Genomic DNA, 26,662 nt, shown 5'->3' on the forward strand with positions numbered 1-26,662 from the left:
CCAATTTCCAAGTACTCATACCATATCAAACCACTCTGAATCAGGCCTGCTAGGGATGTGCTCTTCATTTACCCAGTACAAACAGTTGTGACATTGTAGTTTGATTAACAAAGATACAGCTACAACTGTATTGATGTATGGTCATGTAGCAACACTTAAGTTTTACTGTGACAGTATGAAAGATAAGCCTCGAGAACAAAAGAGGACTCAAGATATGTATGAATAACCAATAGAATACCCTTACTACTATAAATAGTAACATTACCTTATAGTTCCAGTCAGAGAAGAAGAAATGACACATTACACTTTGTCCTTGCCCAACAACTAATCTGTTGTTAGCACACACGAGGGTCCTTAGTGATCTCAACCCTTTAATGGTGGTCTCTTCTGGAGGTGACTGGATGTAGCCGGTGATTTGTACCTGTAATTGAGAGGGAATTGATAATTGAGAATATTTGGTGGTATTTCAGCAATTGAGACATATTACTAATTACACATCTACTCATCAAGATGTTTACTAATTCACTGACACACATCAGTAATACCCTCCAGTAAATTATTGTATATCATAAACAATTACAACACTATTACCAGCTCTACACTCTTCAAACTGAAGTTTGTGACAAAGTTGACTATGTCAACCTTCTTGGCTTCCTTCCACCTTCTGTTGAATTGGTTACCCCTATCAGTAGAGGTCACCCTGAGAGAATCAGATACCAAACGAACAACACGTTCGGGTTGTGATGTCACTAATGGAACAGATATGAGATCACTGAAATACACACACACGATTACTACACCACACACCTTATGTTATAACAGAGAGCAATTCAGTGAACATACTCACCTACCAACTGACAAATCACCAGTATAAAGCATGTCCACACAACAAAAATAATGTGAATTGAATGTGTATTGATTCGAATTACTCCTGTCCACACAGAGTGCGCATTAAGCTGATTCAAATTGAAAATGGATCACATGAATCCACCTCCACAGGTGGTTTGAATACAAATTGGCTGGCTAATCAGGATTTGCTACATCATAATAATGCAATGCTAGTTAGCATGAGAGGGCATGACACATTTGGTATGACCTTAAGCTTGTAAACAGAGAGTAGAAATACAGGAGTGATTGGTATGATAAAAGTGCAAAGACGTGTCGAAGCAGTATTTCATTACCTTAGCTAGCTCTTAGAGTTTGAAAGAACAATTCCATACTTGTAGAAATCCTTGCAGTACGTTATAAGCACAAGAATAAAGCTATTCCTTACTTTCTATCATTAAACTCACTGTTTTCCTGGTTGGCACAAATGAGTGTTTTCCCAACCATTTAATTATCTGTTTACCATACTAGTAAATTAGCATATAGTGGGTTATTGTAGCGTCTGAAACTTCCTGTGAAATTTAAAAATAGCAGCAGAAAACTTAGCAATTGAATGGCAATGTTAAAATTTAATTCTCACTTTTAATTCATATACAAGCAAAAATCCTATGTGATAAACTCGTAACAACCCCCTCAGTTTTGTTTCAACTAGTAGAGTGAAAACAAAGCAATCCATGCTGCATGGCACTAGTAGAGTGAAAACAAAGCAATCCATGCTGCATGGCACTAGTAGAGTGAAAACAAAGCAATCCATGCTGTATGGCACTAGTAGAGTGAAAACAAAGCAATCCATGCTGTATGGCACTAGTAGAGTGAAAACAAAGCAATCCATGCTGTATGGCACTAGTAGAGTGAAAACAAAGCAATCCATGCTGCATGGCACTAGTAGAGTGAAAACAAAGCAATCCATGCTGTATGGCACTAGTAGAGTGAAAACAAAGCAATCCATGCTGCATGGCACTAGTAGAGTGAAAACAAAGCAATCCATGCTGTATGGCACTAGTAGAGTGAAAACAAAGCAATCCATGCTGCATGGCACTAGTAGAGTGAAAACAAAGCAATCCATGCTGTATGGCACTAGTAGAGTGAAAACAAAGCAATCCATGCTGCATGGCACTAGTAGAGTGAAAACAAAGCAATCCATGCTGTATGGCACTAGTAGAGTGAAAACAAAGCAATCCATGCTGTATGGCACTAGTAGAGTGAAAACAAAGCAATCCATGCTGTATGGCACTAGTAGAGTGAAAACAAAGCAATCCATGCTGTATGGTACTAGTAGAGTGAAAACAAAGCAATCCATGCTGTATGGCACTAGTAGAGTGAAAACAAAGCAATCCATGCTGTATGGCACTAGTAGAGTGAAAACAAAGCAATCCATGCTGTATGGCACTAGTAGAGTGAAAACAAAGCAATCCATGCTGCATGGCACTAGTAGAGTGAAAACAAAGCAATCCATGCTGCATGGCACTAGTAGAGTGAAAACAAAGCAATCCATGCTGTATGGCACTAGTAGAGTGAAAACAAAGCAATCCATGCTGTATGGCACTAGTAGAGTGAAAACAAAGCAATCCATGCTGCATGGCACTAGTAGAGTGAAAACAAAGCAATCCATGCTGTATGGCACTAGTAGAGTGAAAACAAAGCAATCCATGCTGCATGGCACTAGTAGAGTGAAAACAAAGCAATCCATGCTGTATGGCACTAGTAGAGTGAAAACAAAGCAATCCATGCTGTATGGCACTAGTAGAGTGAAAACAAAGCAATCCATGCTGTATGGTACTAGTAGAGTGAAAACAAAGCAATCCATGCTGCATGGTACTAGTAGAGTGAAAACAAAGCAATCCATGCTGTATGGTACTAGTAGAGTGAAAACAAAGCAATCCATGCTGCATGGCACTAGTAGAGTGAAAACAAAGCAATCCATGCTGCATGGCACTAGTAGAGTGAAAACAAAGCGATCCATGCTGCATGGCACCGTACACGCACTGTTACATTGCTTTGTCTGCTGTCCTTCGTATACCGAGTCATATCCATCGTTAAACTACACTCTGAATGGACTAGGAGAAAGAGAACTGGACCCTTGATAACAGGCCTGCAGGCTAAATGGCAAATCATTAGTTAATTCGGGTCACATGCACCTTTCTCTATCTGCACTTCTTGCTTTGACTCACATAACCGTACACAGCTTTATCTCTGACTTTATCTGGACAAATGTATCTTTCCAGAATGCTTAGTGATGAAGCTGTGATCTTAGAATAAATCACACGACAACGTTATTATCACGGAGCCAAAAATTCTCCCAAATTAAATTTTAGCAAATGACCCCAAATGCTAAAATTAATTCCTCGCTACAAAAACCCACTACATGGCAAATAATGTGCATTAAGTGATAATGCATGTGGACACATCCAATTTGGATTCAACGATCATTACTTGAACTCCTTTTGCATCCGGTTCCTAATTTGAATTTGTGTGGACATGCCTTAAGGCTATTACTTCCCATTACCTAATCCCATATTGCCCTATCATATTGGTAATTACTAGTAAGATTTAAGAATATCAAAAGATTATCAATACACTCTAATAGAGCAGTCAGCCACACTAACAATAGCCAGTTGTTTTTACTACAATAATATTTATTTACTGTGAAGCATTATTATAGATTCAAACACTCTTAAGTTATTACTGTCTATAAAACATCACCCAAGTTGTTTGAAACTAGCTCCCACATGGACAGTGTATCTTTGTGTACAACAAAATAATGAAATTTTAGTTGTTAATAACAAGAGTATATAATGGGGAGGGAGAGTATCGAACTACGCTATACGCTGTGAAAAATGAGCCCGTAAAGTCCTATGGCATCGTTCAAACGACTCAGTGATCTGTGTTGATTGGTGACTAATTATAAGCGCAGTGTGCGCACTTTGTAGATGTGACTACTGAGTGAAAGAACGGTGTACTAGAGAAAAGTATGGCACATCACGCAGAGGAACTCGCCGTAAAAAGAGAAAGACAGACGCAGCTAACCTGGAAAGCAAACATCGAGGTTTCATCATGGTCGAGCGAGGTCGAGATTTTGATATGCCATCATGGTAGAGATTTCATCATGGTCGCCATCCCATGCCTCGCCTCGACAGTTGTACTAGTTAAAGTGACACGTCTAAATGGAATTTCAGCCATTGCGATTCCATACGGACCACCCGTTAAAACATTTAAGGTGTTAAATCTGAGCAATCAACAGCGGTCAAGTTTACGACAAGAAACGAAAGTATGCGGATTACTTTACGGGCTCATTTTTTACAGCATATAGCATAGTTCGATACTCTCCCTCCCCATTATATACTCTTGTTAATAACAAAACCAGATTGTTCTTAAGGTGATGGGAAACAAGTTATAGTTATATCCCGGTACGAGGGTGATATCATTGTTATTAACAATGATATCATCCGAGTATACGGGATATAACTATTTTATATCCCAGTGCGCGGGAGTGCACAGAAGTTTACAGATAGTAAATTAAGTTCCGGTTTGAGTTCCTGTCACTGTGCTCAAGATTTTGTCCGAATTGTGTGGAGATTCTACTTCGTAGCCACAAGAGAGACCTTACATACTGCCTACAAACTGTAGCGAAGGGCGGTGTTATGAAGCAGCGGTTCCAGGTACGATTCGCCTTCGTCAGAAGTTGGTATGGTGGTGTCGCGTGGTGTGCAAGAGAAAAATAAAGACCAACAAGTGGCTACCATAGTCCGAGATAGAACGATGAAGCTAGAGGAAGTTAGTTCTTCACCATAGTGACCGTTGGGAGTGATTGCTGGAGCGAAAATCGTCACGGACTATTCTTGACATTTGTTAAACTATCGTATTGGTAACTTGTAGTGTTATTGTGTAAAGGATTAACAGTTTTCTTGTAAGATTTAGCTAGTTTTAAGTGCTGTATTGGTGTGTTTTGTATCAATATTTCCTTATTTGGGTCTTTGTTCCATTGGTAAACAATGCCATTCGCGGTTATTATGATGTCACGAAAGAGACTGAGTGGCAGTGATAAGGGTGATAACTAATATATCGTACAGTAGCAGCGCCGCTCTGTCTAGCTGTATGGTAGTTATAACCCAGCGCGGCGCTTTGATACTCCCACGCACTGGGATGTAAGGACCCTTATCATACTGGCTTAGTGGTTGTTACCCAACATTTGTGTAGTAGTTTGTGTAAAATAAAATGACAAGCACCCAATCATGATTTTGAATGTTGCTACACTACAGCTAAGACTAAGGCTATCAATCCTTCACATTTTGATGTAGCTTCACCCCTCAAAAGTTTTATTACCAACATGTCAATATAGTTGCACCAAGAGTTCATAATATAGTAGTGGGATTGTTACTCCTTGTGGTTATATGTATCCTCCCCAGCCCCCACTACAATACTACTAGTTACCATGGTTACCTCTTTCACTATACGTTGTCTTTGACACTTCTCGATCTGAGAGTGAACGTAGTACTCGTTCAGGTCTTGATGACACTACAGGAATACAGTAACAGATATTATATTATGATCACTATATCACTTTCAGAGATAAGATGCCTAATACTGCATCAGTCACAAAAATTTTTTGTGGCTGATCTTGACTGTCAATCAAAACTGTACAGTCAGAGCTAAGGTCATCAACACCTCTTGGCTAATCTTATCAACACCTTCTATAGTACATTAGTCACCAAACCACATTGTTGCTACACTTCACTATCAATCTCTCTATTACACACCAAGTCATCAGTATAGCTTTGATGTTCACCATTCTAGTGGTCACATTAAGGAGTTCAAATGGTAACACCTGTATCATCCCATAATCCCTCAATACACAATAAACAGTTTATTACTAGAGGCATTCCATTTTACTCATTGAACACAGGGGAATACTTGTTATCACTTTGTTTGAAAAATTGTCTGATGACTGCAGACACACTGGGATACAAACCAGGGGAGGGTAGGTAATTCTACTGTACTTTGCAGCGTTCTGGTGGTCACCAGTGGACCTTATCCACATTGATGTCACAACATAAAATGACAACAATAGTGTGAGGACTTCGTACAGAGTTGTTGTATTGGGACAGATAAGAGTTTGCTATGATAACGTTAATACTCAGCAGTAAGGGGACAGATTGAGACATACATACTTACTTTTCGACCTAAATGACTTTCAACTCATTTTCAATTAACATATCTTATTATTGTAGTAATATACACACACAATTTCTTCTCTTTTTTTTCCTGAGCACATCAGCAGTGCTGGCTGCTCATTAATTAAAGACAAATGCACACTCTTTTATATCCATATCAAAAACACTTAGGTCTGGTTTCACCTGGTGGGATTATTTCAAATCGCCATATCGTGCTAACTAGCCTCTTACCTTCATTATCCAATGGTCCCATGTTGTGAAAACTACAAACAAAGTTCACTTTAGTTACTACGAATACAAACGTGACTTAAGTCCCCACACCAACACAGCCATATTATCAATTATGTCAATGGTCCATTCTCTACTAACCCATCCCTTATTTATCAAACTATTGTCCACAGTGGATATATCCCTCTGGATAGAATCTGTTTCTTTAGAAATATATTCTAGTAGCACCGAGGGCCAAATAATGCTCAAATCTATACCACATACAGGGATAACACTATCACTACCACATACAGGGATAACACTATCACTACCACATACAGGGATAACAGTACACTATCACTACCACATACAGGGATAACACTATCACTACCACATACAGGGATAACAGTACACTATCACTACCACATACAGGGATAACACTATCACTGCCACATACAGGGATAACACTATCACTGCCACATACAGGGATAACACTATCACTGCCACATACAGGGATAACACTATCACTACCACATACAGGGATAACACTATCACTACCACATACAGGGATAACACTATCACTACCACATACAGGGATAACACTATCACTACCACATACAGGGATAACACTATCACTGCCACATACAGGGATAACACTATCACTGCCACATACAGGGATAACACTATCACTACCACATACAGGGATAACACTATCACTACCACATACAGGGATAACACTATCACTACCACATACAGGGATAACACTATCACTACCACATACAGGGATAACACTATCACTGCCACATACAGGGATAACAGTACACTAAACATATTGATACTAGAGACACACACAATTACCTCTATATGCAGCATAACCACGTGCTCCACCTCGATGTTGTTTCTTTGCCGGGTTAAACACTGGTTGGCTCTTCCTTTTTGGTTTCTTTTGTTTAGACACCATTTTAGCGATGTGAGCGGTGCTCGCATCAGCGACGCCATGATAAGTCGGCTCTCCTTCACTGGTCGACAACCTCGCGACATCTTGCAAAGAGGTCATAAAATCTTTAAGAGATCTGTACCCCAGTTCTCTGTATGGGATAATCTTCCCCGTTATCCCACGATACTCCGCTTCCAAGTTTCGCGCCCTTACCCCACGTGGCGCAGACAGCAACACCGACCTCAACATGGAGCGGGTGTTTTTTAGCAAACCTTCATTTTGCGCTGACGCCATAACCCAACCGGCGACTTTTTAGAAGGTTGTTAACCCTCCAGCTGCTGACCTGAAGAGAACAGGTGTACCAATGTATTAGAATACACTTGTAACAGCTCACGTGCTTGACGTGCCAATAATCAATAAACGCCTATAACCGAAAAACACTACCGAGACTCAGGATCGAGATAAACGCGAAAAATGTGCAGTGAAGTAGACGATGGGGAAATATGCCATGAGATTGAAAGTACGCTGGTTTTATTGTCGTTTTGTTAATAGTAATAATAATTGGGAGGATCTACGCCTAACATCTACACGTACACATATACACTACTAGTTCCAGTTACCTGAGTTGGTTAATCTGTCAGCACACTTGGATATTGTAACAATCTAACGTGATATTATATTATATGAAAGAAGATGGCAAGTTTGTCACTATCGTGGCGTTAGCCACGCCTTCAGCTTTTACCACACGTAGTTTTGCACGACTGCCATCAAGTGCACAAAAAAATTGGAATTTTCAACTAGAGTAGTGACCATAGCACATCGATAAAAAGTACTGAAACAAGTTGGAGTAGTGTTCAATATTAAATCACATTAAAATATCAGGCAGGTTCTCGTTCACGGACTCCAACAGCACTTACCTGACAATTATGAACTGTATGCTGACCTTCCAGGATATAGTCTTGCTAGTGTCTGCCCTCCCAGCATCATTCCAACCAATCTTTCCTCCACCCTTAGCAGACCTGACTTGGTGTTGGTTTCCAATAAGTCCATCTGTTTGTTTGAACTATCTATCCCCACCAATACCCAGCAACATCTTTTGGCTGCTAGAGCTAGGAAGGAAGATCGGTATGGCTGTTTACAATATGACATTCAGCTTTCTGACTTATCTGTTAATCTCATTTCCATCAAGATTGGTTGTTTAGGCCACTTTATGCCAGACACAATTTCCCAAGTGGCCAATGGTTGTGAAGTGGCAAGAAGACTGTAAGATTCCTGTTTGAGCAGGCTGCTCACATTGCTGTCTCCTGCTCATACAAGATTTTTAATTATAGAGCCTCCCCGGACTGGGATCTATCAGTTTGCCTAAACTGCTTGCTATGATCATTATTTTTGTTATTGCTCTTCCTTATGGTATCTTGAGCACAGTAGGGATATAACACTTCTTATTGTTTTACTGTGATTTAATATCGTGCACTACTTCAACTTGTTTCAGTACTTTTTATCGATGTGCTATGGTCCCTACTCTAGTCAAAATTTTTTGTGTGCTTGCTAACTTTTTCATAAAATAATATTTATTACGACCGGTAAACCCACGCACACCACATCAAAAGAAAAAAATGACACCACCTGCCCCACCTACCAATTATTGTCTGAAAAGTGAAGTATCCATTATGCTTTGTTGGCAGCTATGTCCAATCTGTCGTTACACAGCATTACGAATCAAGAACTGTTCAAAAAACACCTCTGTAATCAAAGTTAGCCACTATGAGAAATACAGATAATTTCTGTTGCAAAGGGAAAGGGAAGCCATCATGTTCTATCGCCAAATCGACACTTTTTGTTGTCAGCAAAGATGAATGGGACATAAAGGAGGACATTGGTAAGTCCATGAAGAATGCATTGTACGTACTGCAGTATGCCAAAAGGTATGTGTCCAGCTGAAACAACGTCGAACAGTGAAAAAATCAAGCCTGTAGCCTTAGTTGTTATCAAGTTATGCTTGTCTGAAGGCATCAGTCAGTCAGTTACTCAGTCAGTAGAACATTCCATTTAATAATTAAAAAAAAAATTTCATAGCAACTTGCTGAAAGCATTTTAGGTCAATCTGAAAACTTGTTTGGGCCTAACCAATACTACCTCATCATCGTTAGGGAAAATTGAGGCTGGTTTTTGGGTGATGTTATTTCGTGGATCATGCCTACACCTTGTGGTCCATACTATACAGTAATATTGTATAGTGGTGTGCGATATCAGGATTTTTATTTCGATATGTTATCGATACGATATTGGGGTAAATATCGAAATTTCGATACGATTTTCGATAATTTTTATTTGTGTGGGTGGTGTAATTGCGTGGGCTGCCGATATTTATAAATATGCTTGAAATACACTTTACACACAAACTATTGCATAAAACTAATAATAAGCCTAGGAAACTGGTTGCCATTTTTTTAAAGTGGCTAGATAGTACAGAACCAACCTTCATTTCTAGCGTGATTGCACAATCACACACTAAATGCTGTAGATTTATCGAATTATTCTTCGATATTTCGATAATTATCGCAAAATATTACCTTTTCGATAAATATCGAAATCTGCTAAAGCAGTATCGATACAATAACGATATCGACAAAATTATCGCGAAATCAATATATCGCACATCACTACTATTGTACTGTATGATAAAGATCCTGAAGAAGTGAAAACTTTTCTTCTCTAAATTTTGAATGGTGGTCATCCACAAAATTCCCCTCTAAAATATCCCACTATAATTATGGTATCATACAGTACGATAGTACTGTGTAGTAGGGACCACAAAGGAGTAGGCGTGGCCCACAAAATGACATCACCCAAAAACCAGCCTCAATTTTCCCTGACAATGGTGAGGCAGTATTGGTGAGGTAAAACTAAGCCCAAACAAGTTTTCAGATTGAACCGAAACGCTTTCAACAAGTTGCTACAGAATTTAAAAAAAATTATTTAAAGGAGTTTTCTACTGACTGCTTGACTGACTGCTTGACTGACTGACTGACTGATGCCTTCAGCATGGCTAAGGCTAAGGGCTCAATTTTTTCACTGTTCGACGTCGCTTCAGCCTAACCCTAAGGTGCTTTTTGGCATACCGCAGTACGTACAATGCATTCTTCATGGACTTACCAGTGTCCTCTTTTGCGTCCCATTCATCTTTACTGACAGCAAAAAGTGTTGATTTGGCGATAGCACGTGATGACTTTTATTTGTAACGGTAATGGTCCGTATTTTTCATAGTAGCTATTCGATTGCAGATGTGCTTTTCGAACAGTTCTTGATTCGTACTGTTATGTAACGGGTTGAACATAGCTGGCAACGGAGCGTAATAGATACTTCACTCTTCAGACAATAATTGGTATTTAAACCATTATACCTGTGGACCTTGGGATAACTAAGGATAATACCTCAGACCTCTGGATAACTTAGCGATAACACCTCAGTTTTATGGTTGAACTTCTGGACCTTTGAATAACATAAGGACAATACATCAGTTGTATACTTGAACCATTGGACTTTTGGATAACGTAAGACTTGAAGACTTAATGGCAGCAACCTTAAGGTAGGGATAATCACACAGTCCTATAGTTGGACCTTTGTATAACTAAAGGATTTTTATTGGGGAACCTGGACATGATGTATGGCGTGCGGTGCCATTTCTTTCTTTTGATGTAGTATGCGTGGGTTCACCAGTCAGTAATTTTTACAAAAAAAGTTAACAAACAAGGACACAGAAAAATTTGGAATTTTCAACTAGAGTAGGGGCCATATCAATAAAAGGTACTGAAACAAGCTGGAGTAGTACACAGTAGAGATATAACACTTCTTATTGTTTTACTGTGGTTTAATATCATGCACTACTTCAGATTGTTTTAGTACTTTTTATCGATGTGCTATGGTCCCTACTCTAGTTTAAAATTCTTTGTGTACTTGTATCTATAGGGTTAAATAGCCTCTATAACCCGAAGATATGGTACTGCTCAAGCGCAATATCACACTTGCTTGCACACGCATTTTGCTTGTGATTTTAAAAAATCGCTAATTAAGGGGCATGACAACTGTTTCACTTGCAATTCTCGTGAGTGAAACAGCTGCTACACTATATTGTGAGCGACACAGTTTCCACACCCCTTAATTAACAATTTTTCAAAATCTCTAGCAAAATTTCGTATGCGAGCAAGTGCAACGTTGCGTTTGGGCAGTACCATATTTACACTGGTCTATATTTCAGTACATAGGTAGGTGTGATAGCCAACCATTATATCTCCTACAAGTAATTTGCTCAATTAGCATCAGGATGGAGGAAGATGGGACAAACCCTATAATATGTTCAAGTGGAGCTGAATCCTAAAAAACAGCTAAAACAATAAAGTGGATTTTCTCAAATTTCAGCCAACGAGATGATTAGTGGCGCAGTTAAAGTGTCAACAACAGACATGTGTGGTTTACCTCCTCACAATTCAGGAAAGAGCCATATTATTCATGGTCTCTTCGTAGGAAGTGTATGGTGAAAATTTTGATTGTTCATTAGGCATTTGAACATAAAAAAAGATTACAAAATATTTTAGTGGGTCAAGCAGTACTACAAATGAGTCATATTTCAAGAACATGTGTTATTAAATGTTTTTTTTAGGGTTCAACTCAATGCATAACCCTGACCCAAGCCACAATAGATTTGTAGAGTTCATGCTATTAGAAGAAAAGTTTGAAGGCATGGAAAAATCAAACTTCCTGCGAAATCAATAACCTAATTTCCGCTTTTGTTTCCCTAAAGTGTAGTTCCTGATAACTTTCAAGCAGGAAATAGATTAACTTGTAATAGCATCTAACAGGTGTGAGGAACTGAGGATATAACCTTGTACAACATAGGGCGTGGATTTTAATAGTACTAGGTTATAAAATCACAAAATTAAAAGCATGTAGTAGTTGTGATATTAATCATTAACGTACATCACTATATTACACAGATCGTAATGGAACATTTAGTTGCTTGTTCTGGCAGAACTGTCAGGAAAATGATTGTACATTCAGATCAGAAGGGTTTACCTGTGAGAGATGTTATGATGCTAACACTGATAGGATTGCTGGTAAGTTACTGTATGTATGTGACTGTGATGTTATTATCACACAAACACTATACACACACACATACATGTAACATGCAGATAACACAAGTGAACAACTTTGTGTAGAGTTGGAGAAAATGAGATACACATAGCAACCCAGGAATGTCTCCAGGGGAATCGTCTAGTTACAATTGTAGAAAGAGCTGAGGTATTCTAATAAAACAGTCACTTGTTCCAGTAAAGAATTTAGTGGGTAATTTGCCCACCATATTTACCAACATTGTTTGCAATAGTGGATGTAATTCCTGTGAGCTGATTTGCAAAAGTTATCTTTTTCGCCCAATTGCATTTGTTTTACAAACAGTTAGAGGTTATACTAATAATTTCTCCTGTTATCCCCTGCCACTCTCCTGTTATCCCATGCCACTTTCCTGTTATCCCCTGCCACTCTCCTGTTATCCCCTGCCACTCTCCTGTTATCCCCTGCCACTCTCCTGTTATCCCCTGCCACTTTCCTGTTATCCCCTGCCACTCTCCTATTATCTCCTGCCACTCTCCTGTTATCCCCTGCCACTCTCCTGTTACCCCCTGCCACTCTCCTGTTACCACCTGCCACTTTCCTATTACCCCCTGCCACTCTCCTGTTACCACCTGCCACTCTCCTATTATCCCATGCCACTCTCCTATTATCCCCTGCCACTCTCCTGTTACCCCCTGCCACTCTCCTATTATCCCCTGCCACTCTCCTGTTACCCCCTGCCACTCTCCTATTATCCCCTGCCACTCTCCTGTTACCCCCTGCCACTCTCCTATTATCCCCTGCCACTCTCCTGTTATCCCCTGCCACTCTCCTGTTATCCCCTGCCACTCTCCTGTTATCCCCTGCCACTCTCCTGTTATCCCCTGCCACTCTCCCATTATCCCCTGCCACTCTCCTGTTATCCCCTGCCACTCTCCTGTTATCCCCTGCCACTCTCCCATTATCCCCTGCCACTCTCCTGTTATCCCCTGCCACTCTCCTGTTATCCCCTGCCACTTTCCTGTTATCCCCTGCCACTCTCCTGTTATCCCCTGCCACTTTCCTGCTATCCCCTGCCACTCTCCTATTATCCCCTGCCACTCTCCTGTTATCCCCTGCCACTTTCCTGTTATCCCCTGCCACTCTCCTGTTATCCCCTGCCACTCTCCTATTACCCCCTGCCACTCTCCTGTTATCCCCTGCCACTCTCCTGTTATCCCCTGCCACTCTCCCGTTATGCCCTGCCACTCTCCTATTATCCCCTGCCACTCTCCTGTTACCCCCTGCCACTCTCCCGTTATGCCCTGCCACTCTCCTATTATCCCCTGCCACTCTCCTATTACCCCCTGCCACTCTCCTATTACCCCCTGCCACTCTCCTGTTACCCCCTGCCACTCTCCCGTTATGCCCTGCCACTCTCCTGTTATCCCCTGCCACTCTCCTTTTATCCCCTGCCACTCTCCTGTTATCCCCTGCCACTCTCCTGTTATCCCCTGCCACTCTCCTGTTATCCCCTGCCACTCTCCTATTATCCCCTGCCACTCTCCTGTTACCCCCTGCCACTCTCCTATTATCCCCTGCCACTCTCCTGTTATCCCCTGCCACTCTCCTGTTATCCCCTGCCACTGTCCTGTTATCCCCTGCCACTCTCCTGTTATTCCCTGCCACTCTCCTGTTACCCCCTGCCACTCTCCTGTTATCCCCTGCCACTCTCCCGTTATGCTCTGAATTCACCATGGATAATCTTACATCCTGATACCATTCTGGCTTTAATACAACAACTCTTATGAACTTTTCTAAACAATATCAGTTGGCAGGATACTTTTTGTGACTAACAAATGCTCTGAGTAGACAGAGTGGCCTGGAGCAGAGCCTGGCAACTTCCCTGGTCTATTATTTCCCTTATAAGATTTCCACTATACCTCTTCCTCCACCCCTATTACAAAGACCTTAAAAGTGCCTAAACATGATCAGTGTACTGTATGAGATGCCTACTAATACTCTGTAGCATGAAAATTTAGTGGTCACAAAATTGGTAGCCACAACTTTAGCCGTTGGCAAGCTAAGATTTATATCTACCTATTGTGAAAAAGGTATCTTTTCACAAATTGGGACACATATTTATTTGATCACTGTCTATACTGTTTAATACAACATTATCACGAGCTCACAAACACCACAGTGCACAAAATGCCTTTGGCATTAATAAGCTGTCGTTGTTGTATTCTTACAGATCATTACTTCAGATCAAGTGCAGTGTGTACTGAGTGTTTGGTGTTTCCACTGTCCATCATAATTGCCATATTATTCTTATTATTGATCATATTTGGATTGTTTAGAAAAGGTGTTTCCCCATCTCTGATAACACAGGTAACCTTTGTTATATTAAATAGTTTGATTTAGTCGTTATGTCATTCTCCTAGCTGAAGATATTAGCTAACTTTGTTCAGTTATTACTGCTAACATTATGGATGAGAGTGGACTGGTCATTCAGTGAAGACCAAAAATCATTACTCACGGTCTACACAGCAGATGCTCTAAACTTTGTCAATTTCAACTTTGAAATGTTTCATTTTGGTGAGTTCACATGAGGACCTGGTTATTGTCATACACTACAGTGTGTCATACACCACTGTGTGTCGTACACCACAGTGTGTCGTACACCACAGTGTGTCGTATACCACATTGTGTCGTATACCACAGTGTGTCATACGCCACAGAATGTCGTGTACCCAACAGTGTGTCGTACACAACAGTGTGTCCTCCACTACAGTGTGTCGTACACTACAGTGTGTTGTACACTATAGTGTGTTGTACACTACAGTGTTTCTTAGTGTCATACACTACTCTACTGCCCTTGGTAAAGCACTAGAGTGACTGGACATGCAGTTATTGGTTTGGCCTACATTGTATACACTAGTTGCAGAAATGTGAAATCTGTATCTTGTGCTACTAGAGTTCCTAGAGGTATGTATTTGGGTCTGAGGTTTCCAACACTACCCTTTATTATTTTGAACCCTAATTGGTGCCCACCTCACTCCAATGTGAGAATTAGTGATGCATACACTCATGGAAAATGGGAAATTGTATATAGGCAGAGTTGGGGATAACGAGTTACATTTGTTATGTAATAATATTACTTATGTTGTAATGAAGTAATATAACACATTACACGACAAAGTAACAAGTAATATATAGCAGATATTACATCCGGAAATTGTAATGTGTTACTTCTTTTAATGCGTGTTGTATCCAGCACGTGATTGGCTGCATTGTGAGTCCTGACAGCACTGACGTATCAAAACTCATGTCAAATTAACCCATACATTTCAATTTCCGTAAAATATTGTTATGCATAAAATCAATGTACAGCAGCCTATGGAGGTAAGTTAGTTTTAAGTTACATTATTCATCATAACTCTGGTTTTGAAGGCGGTATCGAAATTGTTTGGCCGCCACTACACACGCATAACACTCCTCTATCCGATGAAAACAAAATTTAATCAAAGCTAAAGTACAAAGGTTGCAAATTTGCAACGAATGATGGTAAGTAGCAACTTATGCAATGCAAAATTCATTGGAGAGTAATCATGAATTTCGCATTCTAATTAAATAGTGACATCACACTGTTACTATGGCAATTACAAATTTTGTTTGGGCGGAATTGGATAGAGCAATTCATAAGGAGTTGAATGATATCACATTTTATGATATATAATCATATCTAGTGCTTGCAATTATTGAAAATACAAAATGATGTAAAATGTATGGAGTTTGTATTGGAGAAATTGAAAAAATGATCCATCCATCCTGAGACCTTTCTAAGAAGCAGAGTTTAGTCAGCCCATTTCATGATCTAAGGGTGGAAAACAAAGGACACTGGTAATGTACAATATTGTTGATAAAATACACACTGACCAGTGGCATAGATACCATTGAGGCAACCGAGGCAGCTGAGCAGGCCTGAGTTTTGGCACCCTGGATTTTCTACACAAACGTTACTAGACATCATTACTGTACCACACATAATAGAATCTATTGCTGTAGTACTAAGCAGGGCTGGAACCCATGGTGACATGATGCTGGACCACTTTTCAGCTACGTACTCAGTTGAATTTAGTTGTAAAAAGATCAAGATACTCTAATAGAACAGTCATCGCAATATACTCTAATAGAGCATTCAGTACAGCCACTGTTCTCATTACACTGCTTGGTCATTTATGTTAATCACATGTCTTTACATTACCTTTCAATAGTTTCAATGAGTCAACTGCATGGTATTACATTGAGCTAATTGATCATGTATATCATGCATTAGCAGTAACAATCAAAAATATAGCCTCCACATTCCCAAAGCATATATTTTTAAAATTTTCCTTGAGGGAGCATGCCCCCAGACTCCCTAGCTTGACATGCTTAGCACATGCAGTTGAGCATCACATGAAAGAGATAATCTTTCACATAAACATCACATCAGATTAATAAAAAGTATAGTGTGCATGACTGTGACATCCATGGATGACCCGACCACTCAAAATGTCTCTGAAGTAAGTTGTGTTGAATGCAATTAAATTAGTCTAATAATTGAAACATGGTATACTGTAGCATTAACAAAGCTGGAGCATTACTTATGGCACGTAGAAAATGCTCAGTCTTTCTTCCATCCAATCAGATAGTCAACCTCCAAATGCTGTACCACCCATACTTGAAGTATTTGTGAATCAGTTAAGTCAGAAGTAGACCTTCTCTGTAGGTCAATGTATAAACTTTGCCTCAGTAAAAATTTTTTCCTAGCTACACCACTGCTGGCTGTAAATTTGATTTTGCCATTTTTGTCGTTCTGACTTTACAAATTCCAATAGCATGTTTTGATATGAATACAGCTGTACAGGTACGTAAGAACAAAAAGTGATAGTGTATGGGGAGTGCCCTTGAGATCAAAATACGACAACAAAGTATGTTTATGAGGCTGAACTACACCAGAGAAATGTGTGTCTCACTGTCTCACTCATGTCACTTGTAGTTGTACGCTGGGCTGGGAGCATGTATTTGGAAGGTTGGGCTTAATTTATAGCTTGTAATGAACAAATGTAATATGTAATAATAGTACTAGTTACATCCCTCAAAGTAACATGTAATATGTAACTCATTACTATTTTTCTGGGAGTGATATATAACTATAATGCGTTACATGGTATAGAAGTAACTAGTACCACATAATGAATTACATATTTAGAGTAGCAACCCCAACTCTGTAAATATAGGCTGCTTCTTGTACACTACGTAATCTGAAAGGCCATAATACCTCCACCTTTATTGCATACACAGTGGCTGCTTGGTCAGTGTGTAAATTGTTACCATTTAAATTGTTAAATATTGTTTACGTGTCTATGAATGCATGTACATTGTGCTTTAAGGGCCAGTTTTGTAATATAAAGTGTGTAACTCTGGCCACTTTCTTAAGTGTAGCGATGTGCGATAATAATTTTGCAACTGTATCAATGATCGCACCTGTAGGAATTTACACACATGTATGGATCACAAATGCACAACACAAACGCACATTTATGGAACACAAACACACAAGTATGGATCACACATGTATGGAACACAAATATTGCACGAAGGGTAGGCACATTGTTATATCAATCATTTGCATGAAGAGCAGGTACTGCTGCTAGTAACATAATAATTCCCAACCCTTACTATTGTGTGGTTGACATTTTAATATTGTACTCTCCTAGTCTACACTTCTCCTGAATAGTTCATTAGTTGTAATGTTTTGTTGTTCTTCAACTAGACTGTTTCTTTGACATGCAAAACTACATTTACTATTTGGAGTGGTTCTCCAGTACTGTAATGCCTTGTATATATCTGATCATCGCTGGAGTAGTGGACTATTCGTTGGTGAGATTCGTGCCATCTCTGTACTAGTAAGCATTGTGTTTGTCACTGTAGCACCGAAGGATAAAGAGTGGAGCAACTATTAATGACTTTACTGTTAGCAGGAGACGAGCCCTCAGGAGGTTAATGGTGTTCTTGTTATTAGTGTGGTATGTACCAGCCACCCAACTGTCATTACGATCATATGTCTGTGAGAGTAACATACCACTGGTGAGTGTGATATAATGTATGTTGTTGTGTTATTGTGTTGTTATTGTTTGTTTATTGTAGATCTGTTTTGTTATCATATGTGTTAGAGTAACGTGTCATTGGTTAGTGTAACCTAGTGTACAGATGATGTATTGTATGTCATTGCTGTTGCTGCTGCTGGTGTTGTTGTTGTTGCTGTTGCTGCTGTTGTTGTTGTTGCTGTTGTTGTTACTATGCAAGAGTCAGTGGTAACCTATTCCATACAGAATGATGACAACACTACTTATCATGACATAGTTGGTGATGTGTGCGGTAATAGCTCATACCCTGAAGTAGCTGATGGTGAGTCAGTTTGGTTTAGTTAGTAGCAATTGAAAAGAAAATTCTTATTTAAATCATTTACACACTAGTGTAAAGACAATTTTTAAAAAAGGGGAAATGAGAGATCACTGAAAAAAGAAAAGGAGAAGCAACAGTTTCAATGGATGTGGTAGAGACTAATGAAAAAACAGTAGTTTCTAGGTTTGTGACTGCTTCTGTATAAACTTGTTATTTGAGTCCAAATGGAGATCTCTGTGTGTTTAACATACTGGCTTGTTTGACTCTTGTTTCTTTACTTTTTTCAGTGATCTCTATTCCCATGTTTTGAATCATTTTTATACTGATTAACCCTCAAGGGTTACTGTTATGTCTTGTGTGGTTGTGCAAATTTGTTGTTACCACTTTAACCCTTAAACGCTCATAAGCCTATATATAGGCAGATTACGCATGGTCTTGAAAATGCATAAGCCTGTATATAGGCTTTTACGCATGATTGTAAACAAAGCGCTGTAACTTTTGCGCCATTCTACTCGTGATGTAATAAGCATTAAAATGATACCTAGGGGTTTACCCTACGACCAAAGCATAAGACCAAAAATTGTCGTGAAAAATACATACCTTTAGAAAATGATCCATAACTCCTTGACAGTTCGTCCGATTTGCTTCAAACAAGTACTATTTGAATGGCCGTTCAATGGCGAATCAGGCCATATATAGCTCACGTGACTAAACCCGCAGTCGAAACTACAATTGAAGTGAAGAATGTGGTGTTGCGATCAAGCGAGACATCGATCTTCTTCGCTTTATAACAAGTAAGCCATTGTTGTTACAGTGGTTATTTAGCCTTCCCCAAGTAGACCAATGAATAAGCTTTCTATTGATATATGGTTTTAGGCTAATAGATTTAGGAAAGGCTGTCTTACCTCACCATATAAGTTTGTTTTGTGTAAACACGCATTCCATAAATGTTCTGTGCACATTCAGGACTAATTCCTTAAAAGTTTCATGCGCGTTTAAGGGTTAACTGCTGCGTACTTTATTCATAAGTTAAAAACCCTACTGTTATATCCCTACTGTGTTCCCTACTGTGCTCCCTACTGTGCTCCCTACTGTGCTCCCTACTGTGCTCCCTACTGTGCTCCCTACTGTGCTCCCTACTGTGCTCCCTACTGTGCCTTTATCTTGATGAGTTTAACAAATGAAATGTGTGGATTGTTGTGCAAGCACTTTATTCAAAAGTTACGGCGATATTTGCTGTTCATCTTGGCCTTCCTCACTTCTTGATAAAGTCTCAATGTGTAAAAGTGATAGCAATAAATTCTTTTCAACCATAGAAGTGTATTACATCTAGTGATGCTCCAATGATTCAGACAGGGGATCAACAAACTTGGGATGGGATTTCAAAATCTTTAAGATTCCAAGTGCAATTTCAAGATTTCCATAAGAACTTAATTATCGTTATCTAGTCCAACAATCACCAACATTTCAGATCAGGTTTCTTGTGGGTCCCTTGGATATTTAGACTAGAAGTTTCTTGCATGGCTCTTTAAAATTAACGAGCCCTCATGGAACATGTGGTCGGTGTGCTATAAAAGGCTAATATTAGCCTAAAGGGACTACAGTCCATGTGATGTCCGAGATGTTGTCACACTAAGACAGTTACTACACTATTCACTGCTGCTTTTTTTGTGCAAATTGGAGCCAATGCTACTGTAAGTTGTTCATTAGGTACAAATTGCAGTTATATACTGTTTGTGTGCTAATCAAGGTGATCATTGTAATCAAGGTGATCATTGTAATCAAGGTGATCATCGTAATCATGGCCCTGCTATAGAAAACAGGACAAAGCAGCAAAGCCAATCTGTGTGTTGTCACCTGGTACTACAGATCTGGAGATACGTAGTACGTATATCCATATATTTAAACTACACAAAAAAAGTGGAATTTTCTACTAGAGTAGGGACCATAGCACATCAATAAAAAGTACTGAAACAAGCTGGAGTAGTGCACGATATTAAATCACAGTAAAACAATAAGAAGTGTTATATCCCTACTGTGCTCCAAGATAACAGAAATACACAGTAGGGATATAACACTTCTTATTGTTTTACTGTGATTTAATATCATGCACTACTCCAACTTGTTTCAGTACTTTTTATCGATGTGCTATGGTCCCTACTCTAGTTGAAAATTCCAAATTTTTTTGTGTAGTTGTTTGTTAACTTTTTTTTGTAAATAATTATTATGACTGGTGAACCCACGCATACTGCATCTGCAATGGTGCCGTGCGCCCCAGCTATATCAGTTATCATCTAAAAAGTGAAGTATCTGTTGTCAGCTATGTTCAACCCGTTACACAGCATTTCAAATGAAGAACTGTTCGAAAAGCACCTCTGCAATCCACACATACTGAAAAAAAAAGAGAAATAGTGCCACATGTCCCAATTCAGTATCGTCTGAAAAGTGAAGTATCCATTACACTTCTTTGTCAGCTATATTCAACCTGTTACACAGCATTACGAATCAAAAACTGTTTGAAAAACACCTCTGCAATCAAAATACATAGCCACTGTGAAAAATATGGATGAGTTCTGTTACAAATGGGAGCCATCACGTGCTACTGCCAAATCGACACTTTGCCATCAGCAAAGGTGAATGGGACATAAAGGAAGACACTGGTAAGCCCATGAAGAATGCATTGTACGTACGTACTGCGGTATGCCAAAAGGCACGTCTTGGGCCGAAATGACATCAAACAGTGAAAAGTCAAGCCCGTAGCCTTAGTTGTTATTGAGTTACGCTTGTCTAAAGGCATCAGTCAGTTACTCAGTTAGTCAGTAGAAAATTCCATTAAATAATTTTTTAAACCAGGAGTGTGCCCACAGCCAGCCAAAGGCCGGCTGTGGGTGTGCGCCTAGTTTACTGAAATGGTTTTCTGAAAAGTGTGTGTGTGTGTTTGTATGTTTGTATATTTGTTTGTCTTTCCACACCCACGTGAGCAAAATTTTGTTCGCTAAAAACAGCATTTATGTGATAAATAAAGGCCAAATAGAGCCTGTATTAAACTTCTGGGCAGGTAAACTTTGGTTAAGACGGTTAATACGTGTCAGTTTGAAATACAAGTGAAACAAGTTTATGTGAAAGCCTTACCCAAGGCTCTACTGACGTCAAACAGCCGGAAAACAACACAGCTGGCGTCCTAGGCTACCGGATATAATGAATTCCTTCGAGTTGAAAAGGGGGTGTGCCCATACATACGCAAACAAAAATGAAGAGTAGCTTTGAGGGTTTGCCTGGAGAATTTGTGTAAGATAGTCAAATTGTCAGCAGCATGATGGTCAGCAGCATGATGGTCAAATTGTTAATAGCACACAGCTCAAGGAGCTGTTCACCAGCTTCATTACAAGTGCCAATTCTATGAAGTCCTCTAACCTCCTACCAGACATCATCTTCAGACTCTTGTCTTCCAATTCGAGCATTAAAGTCACCCAGCATCACCACATGTACAGTATCTCCAGTGGGAAGAGTATCCAGGGCACGTTGAAGATCATCAGCAAAGTTTGCTTTAACACTTGGTGGTGGGGGGGGGGCTTTGGTCGTTGGAGCATACACAGACAACAGTGATAAATACCTACTACTAGTCCACCTAGAACCTCCATGTCTTCTATACCAACACTGTGTAATTTGCAATTGAGCTGTCACTATCCTGGAACTGACAGCCTCCCAAGATTCACCAGCATTCTTCCATGCAGCAGTAGCACTCTCATCAAGCACAATGCCAACACCTTCATTTCTTGTTAGTAGTTCACCATCACCAGGCAAAGTGCGTCCTGAATGTAACAAAGTATATCTATCTACATTCCAAACATCCTGTCCAAACCACTTAGTTTCCTGTATTCCAGCAACTGCCACTCTCAACTTCCTCCATTCTTTTACCAAAAAGTCTAACTTCCTATCAACATAATGGGGGCCTGTGGACGGCAGATGGCAAGCTTTCAGATCAGGCCTGACCCTACAGATTCTGCGGTCTTCTCCAGCACTCTTCACGAGAGTGCGAATGTTCCATGTGGCAAAAAAGATGGACCGAGAGCAAGGACTGCGCCCCGAAAACATGTTCAATCCACAAGTCATACTCGTGCAAAAACACAACACACTTGACCTCAAGTTGCAAGCTCGAAACAAGTAAACCACTTTAAAGAACTGAACTACTCCACACGTTCAAAAAAGCAGCTGTCAGCGTTCACCAGCAACATAAGTTGCTGCCCAGGAACCACCACGAGGAGGTGCTGACATGGTTCCCACACACACTACATACACACACGCACACAAATACATATACACACACACACACACCACACACACACACACACACACACACACACGCACACACGCACACACACACACACCACACACACACACACACACACACACACACACACACACACACACACACACACACACACACACACACACACATATTTACAAAAACAATTTCAGTAAGCCAGGAATTCTCTATTATGAATCACAATTGTGCAACAAAATAAAGTTAAGTCAAGCGTTATGTGGTTTGGAGTACATGGACGAGAGTGTGCTGCTGATGTTCCTGCAGTATCTTTAAGTGGTGTTTCTTTGAAGGCTGTCACTCAACAGAAATATATAGGGTGGTGGTTGATCACAAACTTACATAGAGATTTCAGGTTGCCAAAGTTTGCAAGAAGATGGTTTACTATCTGTATTTAATTAGCTGTCATCAGAAGGAGCTTCTAGTACACATTTTACAGATACTGGTGGATTCCTTGGTTCTATCACAACTGAATTATGCTCTGCCTGTTTGGGGTCCTCCACTGAGTTAGCATTTGAATAGTCAGTTGCACCATCTTCACAATAGAACTGTTCAAGTTGTGTATAGTTTGCAAAAACATGATCATGTCTCCACCCACTGTTCTAGACTTGGATGGCTACCATTTGAATCTACTGTTCGATACCAAACTTTATTAGCAATGCATAACCAATCTCTTAAGGATCACTGCTTATTGTTATTAAATCCGAATATCCAGTTTGGCACTCATCACCGCTACTGTACCAGAACTTCACCTAGTTTTGCCAGTATCGTTACAAATTATCTTCTTCAAAGAAATTTTTCAGAGGACAGGCAACTATGTGGTGAGATAGTCTCCCAGCTAATTTGATAGAGTCTACCCCATCCGATTTCATGAACCATTTGTTTGTTTCTTTGATTGCTGGTTAATTAGTTTTTGTATAATTTTTTGGTTGTTTGTTTACAAATGTACTTTTTATCTTTTTTATGTGCGTTAGTGTATTGTACTATATAACTGCTTTAGACTCTATTTCACATTACACTCAGATTACTTACCTCATCCACGGCTGTTTCTGCTGTAGGCTCGGCTAAAGCAGCTGGTTTTCTTACGATAATAATAGCGCCATGGCAACTATGCGTCCTCACGTGACTAAATAATCGCGCTCGTTAAATCACTGCACGTGAACAACGCATAGCGATTGGACAAACCCGATTTTGAGCATATGTTATATTGTGCTTGAAGGCGTGGAGTATATTAGAAAACAAGGTGGAGTATATGAGATTTATTACCCACCCAAAACAGCCTAAATAGAGTCTAAGTTTATGTAATTGTTGTTATTGTATGTGATAGTTGTACCATGTACCCGAGTGATTTGCCTGATATGTACACCCAAGCTTGAGGGCTGTCAGGCCCAAGAGAGCGTGAGTGTACATATCAGGCAAATCACAAGGGCACGTGATACAACTGATATGTACCATGCCAATGCAGGCTCTTGGGCGACTAGTCACCCAAACCAATACGAGACCAACCACCAAATTCATTATATAGACCAACTTGTGAAATTCAATTATGGGACAGCAACAACTAACATTGTGACTACGTTTGTTAACATAAACGGGCAAATCCTACGAATATCACAGAAGCACTCAATTTAGCAATTTACAAGTGTTTCAAAGTTGCTACATCACTTAAACAGTTTACACAGTTTTCTAAACATCCAGAGGGGTAAGCTTTGCTGTAGAGTGGTTACCTTGTGATATACGAAAGGTGGGCGTGGTACATAATCAAACACGCAGACAAGCGCTTGTAAATTACCCATGACACTAGTTCTCACCTTGAACTTTCGTTTGTCAACTCATAGGGTGGTAAGGGTGTCGAATCGCTTCCATCTGAGTGCTATAGGATGGAAAATTGGTTTCATGGTTTTCATCATGTGAGCAATAATAAACTCCCACAACGAATGCTGCTAGGATTCTTATAAAAACAAACTAACATTATCTCACCAGATATCAAGGCCATGGTTAAACCATGGCCAGCCATGGTTTAACTTAAATGTACCATGGCAAGCCAGGGTTTATGAGATATGTACCCTGAAATTTTCCTTTGAAGTTAGGTGGTTTCATGGTACATGTGTATTATGTAACACTCCAGCATAGAAGAACGGCTAGTCTGAATGCTGCGAGTATAATTAACAATCAATCAATCGATTGTGGTTCAATGCAAATAACTCATACACACACAGAGACTAAGAACATGTAACTTAGATGGCTCTTATGTGGGAGGAGGCTTATTTCCCACACTTGTAAAAATTAACGGTCATAATTATTCTCTAATAAAACATTCAGTTGCATTTAAATGTTTTTTTTTGTCAAGCATGTATCATAACTGCATGGCTTAATATTACAAAAAGTATAATTATGTGTATTTGATTACAAATACTGGAATATTTACTCTCTAGAGTGTGATTGTGAGGATCGATGGTTGTATAATGGAGAAGTGTGTTGTAGTCACTTTGGGATGCAGGTGAGGACTATATTCCATATATGGGTGGACCATATTCATGTGTATCATTATCAAACAGTACGGTAATGCTGCTTGATATTCCATATATGGTTGGACCATATTCATGTGTATCATTATCGAGCAGTACGGTAGTGCTGCTTGATATTCCATATATGGGTGGACCATATTCATGTGTATCATTATCAAACAGTACGGAAATACTGTTTTAAGTAGGGATCTCCCCAAAAGTGATGCTGCCCAAAATGCCACCTTTTAAAATCATCCTAGAAGCATCTTATACAACAAAAATCACCTTTACAGAATAATATCAGTCCATTTAATATCAAATACAGCATTAAAAAAACAAGAAAATGCTTACAGGTGGCCAGATATAGACTTTTTAAAAACATCACCGAAACTCAAAATTTGGTCTGTCTGCATGCCAGCTTGACCACAGTCGCTAGACTGGAGGCCAAACATTGCAGTGCACAGCCACCATTTTATGTCACTGTAGCACACTCATCAGTGGCATATTCCTTTTGGGTTCTGACAAGTGTGTGCACCTTGTCTCAATCATTATTTATCAACAAAGCCATTAATTCAAACCTATCATGAAATTACAGGTATCTACTGAGCGTGAGCACTTTGAATAATTTTGTGGCATCTAAATATGTTGCTCAAGGAAAGTGTTGATAAGGAATATTAATGCCTCAATATGGTTTCATTACATCAAGAAGAAGACAACCAGCCTGATTGAAAAGACAAGGCATATTTATTTTTGATCACGATAACAACACATCCTTATTATTGGTCTATCTGTATTCACATTGCCAGTGTAGTGAAAATATGGAATAGTGACACTGCTCCTGGTAGGTAAAGGCTGACTTGAAATACTCTAATACAGCAGTCACCTTAATAGAACAGTCAATCTTGTATAGCTGTATGTTATATCAAAAAAAAAAAAAAAACCACTTAAAATTGTTAATTTAAAAATGAATTAGGGATCCAAGCAATAAAAGGTAGTGAAACAAGAGATGAATGATGGCATTACAGCATAGCTCAGTGGGAAAACCCCTACCTTGGCATTGAACGAAATGATTGCTATAACATGCCAA

At 39.5% G+C, this 26,662-nt stretch overlaps 2 protein-coding genes across 3 annotated transcripts in view; one reads left to right on the plus strand and one right to left on the minus strand.

Annotated features, from left to right (window-relative positions):
- The window catches only part of LOC136256861 (tudor domain-containing protein 7-like), a 62,269-nt gene extending 54,669 nt beyond the window's left edge, over window positions 1–7,600 (minus strand). Inside the window, exons 1-4 of one of the 2 annotated variants that reach the window (XM_066049921.1) lie at window positions 7,122–7,599; window positions 5,326–5,400; window positions 592–749; window positions 266–421 (exon numbers count right to left, since the gene is read on the minus strand). In XM_066049921.1, coding sequence (XP_065905993.1) covers window positions 266–421; window positions 592–749; window positions 5,326–5,400; window positions 7,122–7,494 — 762 coding nt within the window. In that variant the 5' untranslated portion in view covers window positions 7,495–7,599. Of the gene's footprint in view, window positions 1–265; window positions 422–591; window positions 750–5,325; window positions 5,401–7,121 lie in introns of both variants that reach the window. The other variant, XM_066049922.1, reaches the window with a different exon arrangement.
- LOC136256862 (putative leucine-rich repeat-containing protein DDB_G0281931) overlaps window positions 7,586–26,662 on the plus strand; it is a 59,936-nt gene continuing 40,859 nt past the window's right edge. The window contains exons 1-8 of the mRNA XM_066049923.1: window positions 7,586–7,720; window positions 12,195–12,314; window positions 14,546–14,682; window positions 14,736–14,889; window positions 18,113–18,219; window positions 18,271–18,426; window positions 18,672–18,747; window positions 25,504–25,568. Coding sequence (XP_065905995.1) covers window positions 7,675–7,720; window positions 12,195–12,314; window positions 14,546–14,682; window positions 14,736–14,889; window positions 18,113–18,219; window positions 18,271–18,426; window positions 18,672–18,747; window positions 25,504–25,568 — 861 coding nt within the window. The 5' untranslated portion in view covers window positions 7,586–7,674. The remainder of the gene's footprint in view (window positions 7,721–12,194; window positions 12,315–14,545; window positions 14,683–14,735; window positions 14,890–18,112; window positions 18,220–18,270; window positions 18,427–18,671; window positions 18,748–25,503; window positions 25,569–26,662) is intronic.

Source organism: Dysidea avara, chromosome 5 (genome assembly GCF_963678975.1).
Source record: "Dysidea avara chromosome 5, odDysAvar1.4, whole genome shotgun sequence".
Lineage (NCBI taxonomy): Eukaryota > Metazoa > Porifera > Demospongiae > Dictyoceratida > Dysideidae > Dysidea > Dysidea avara.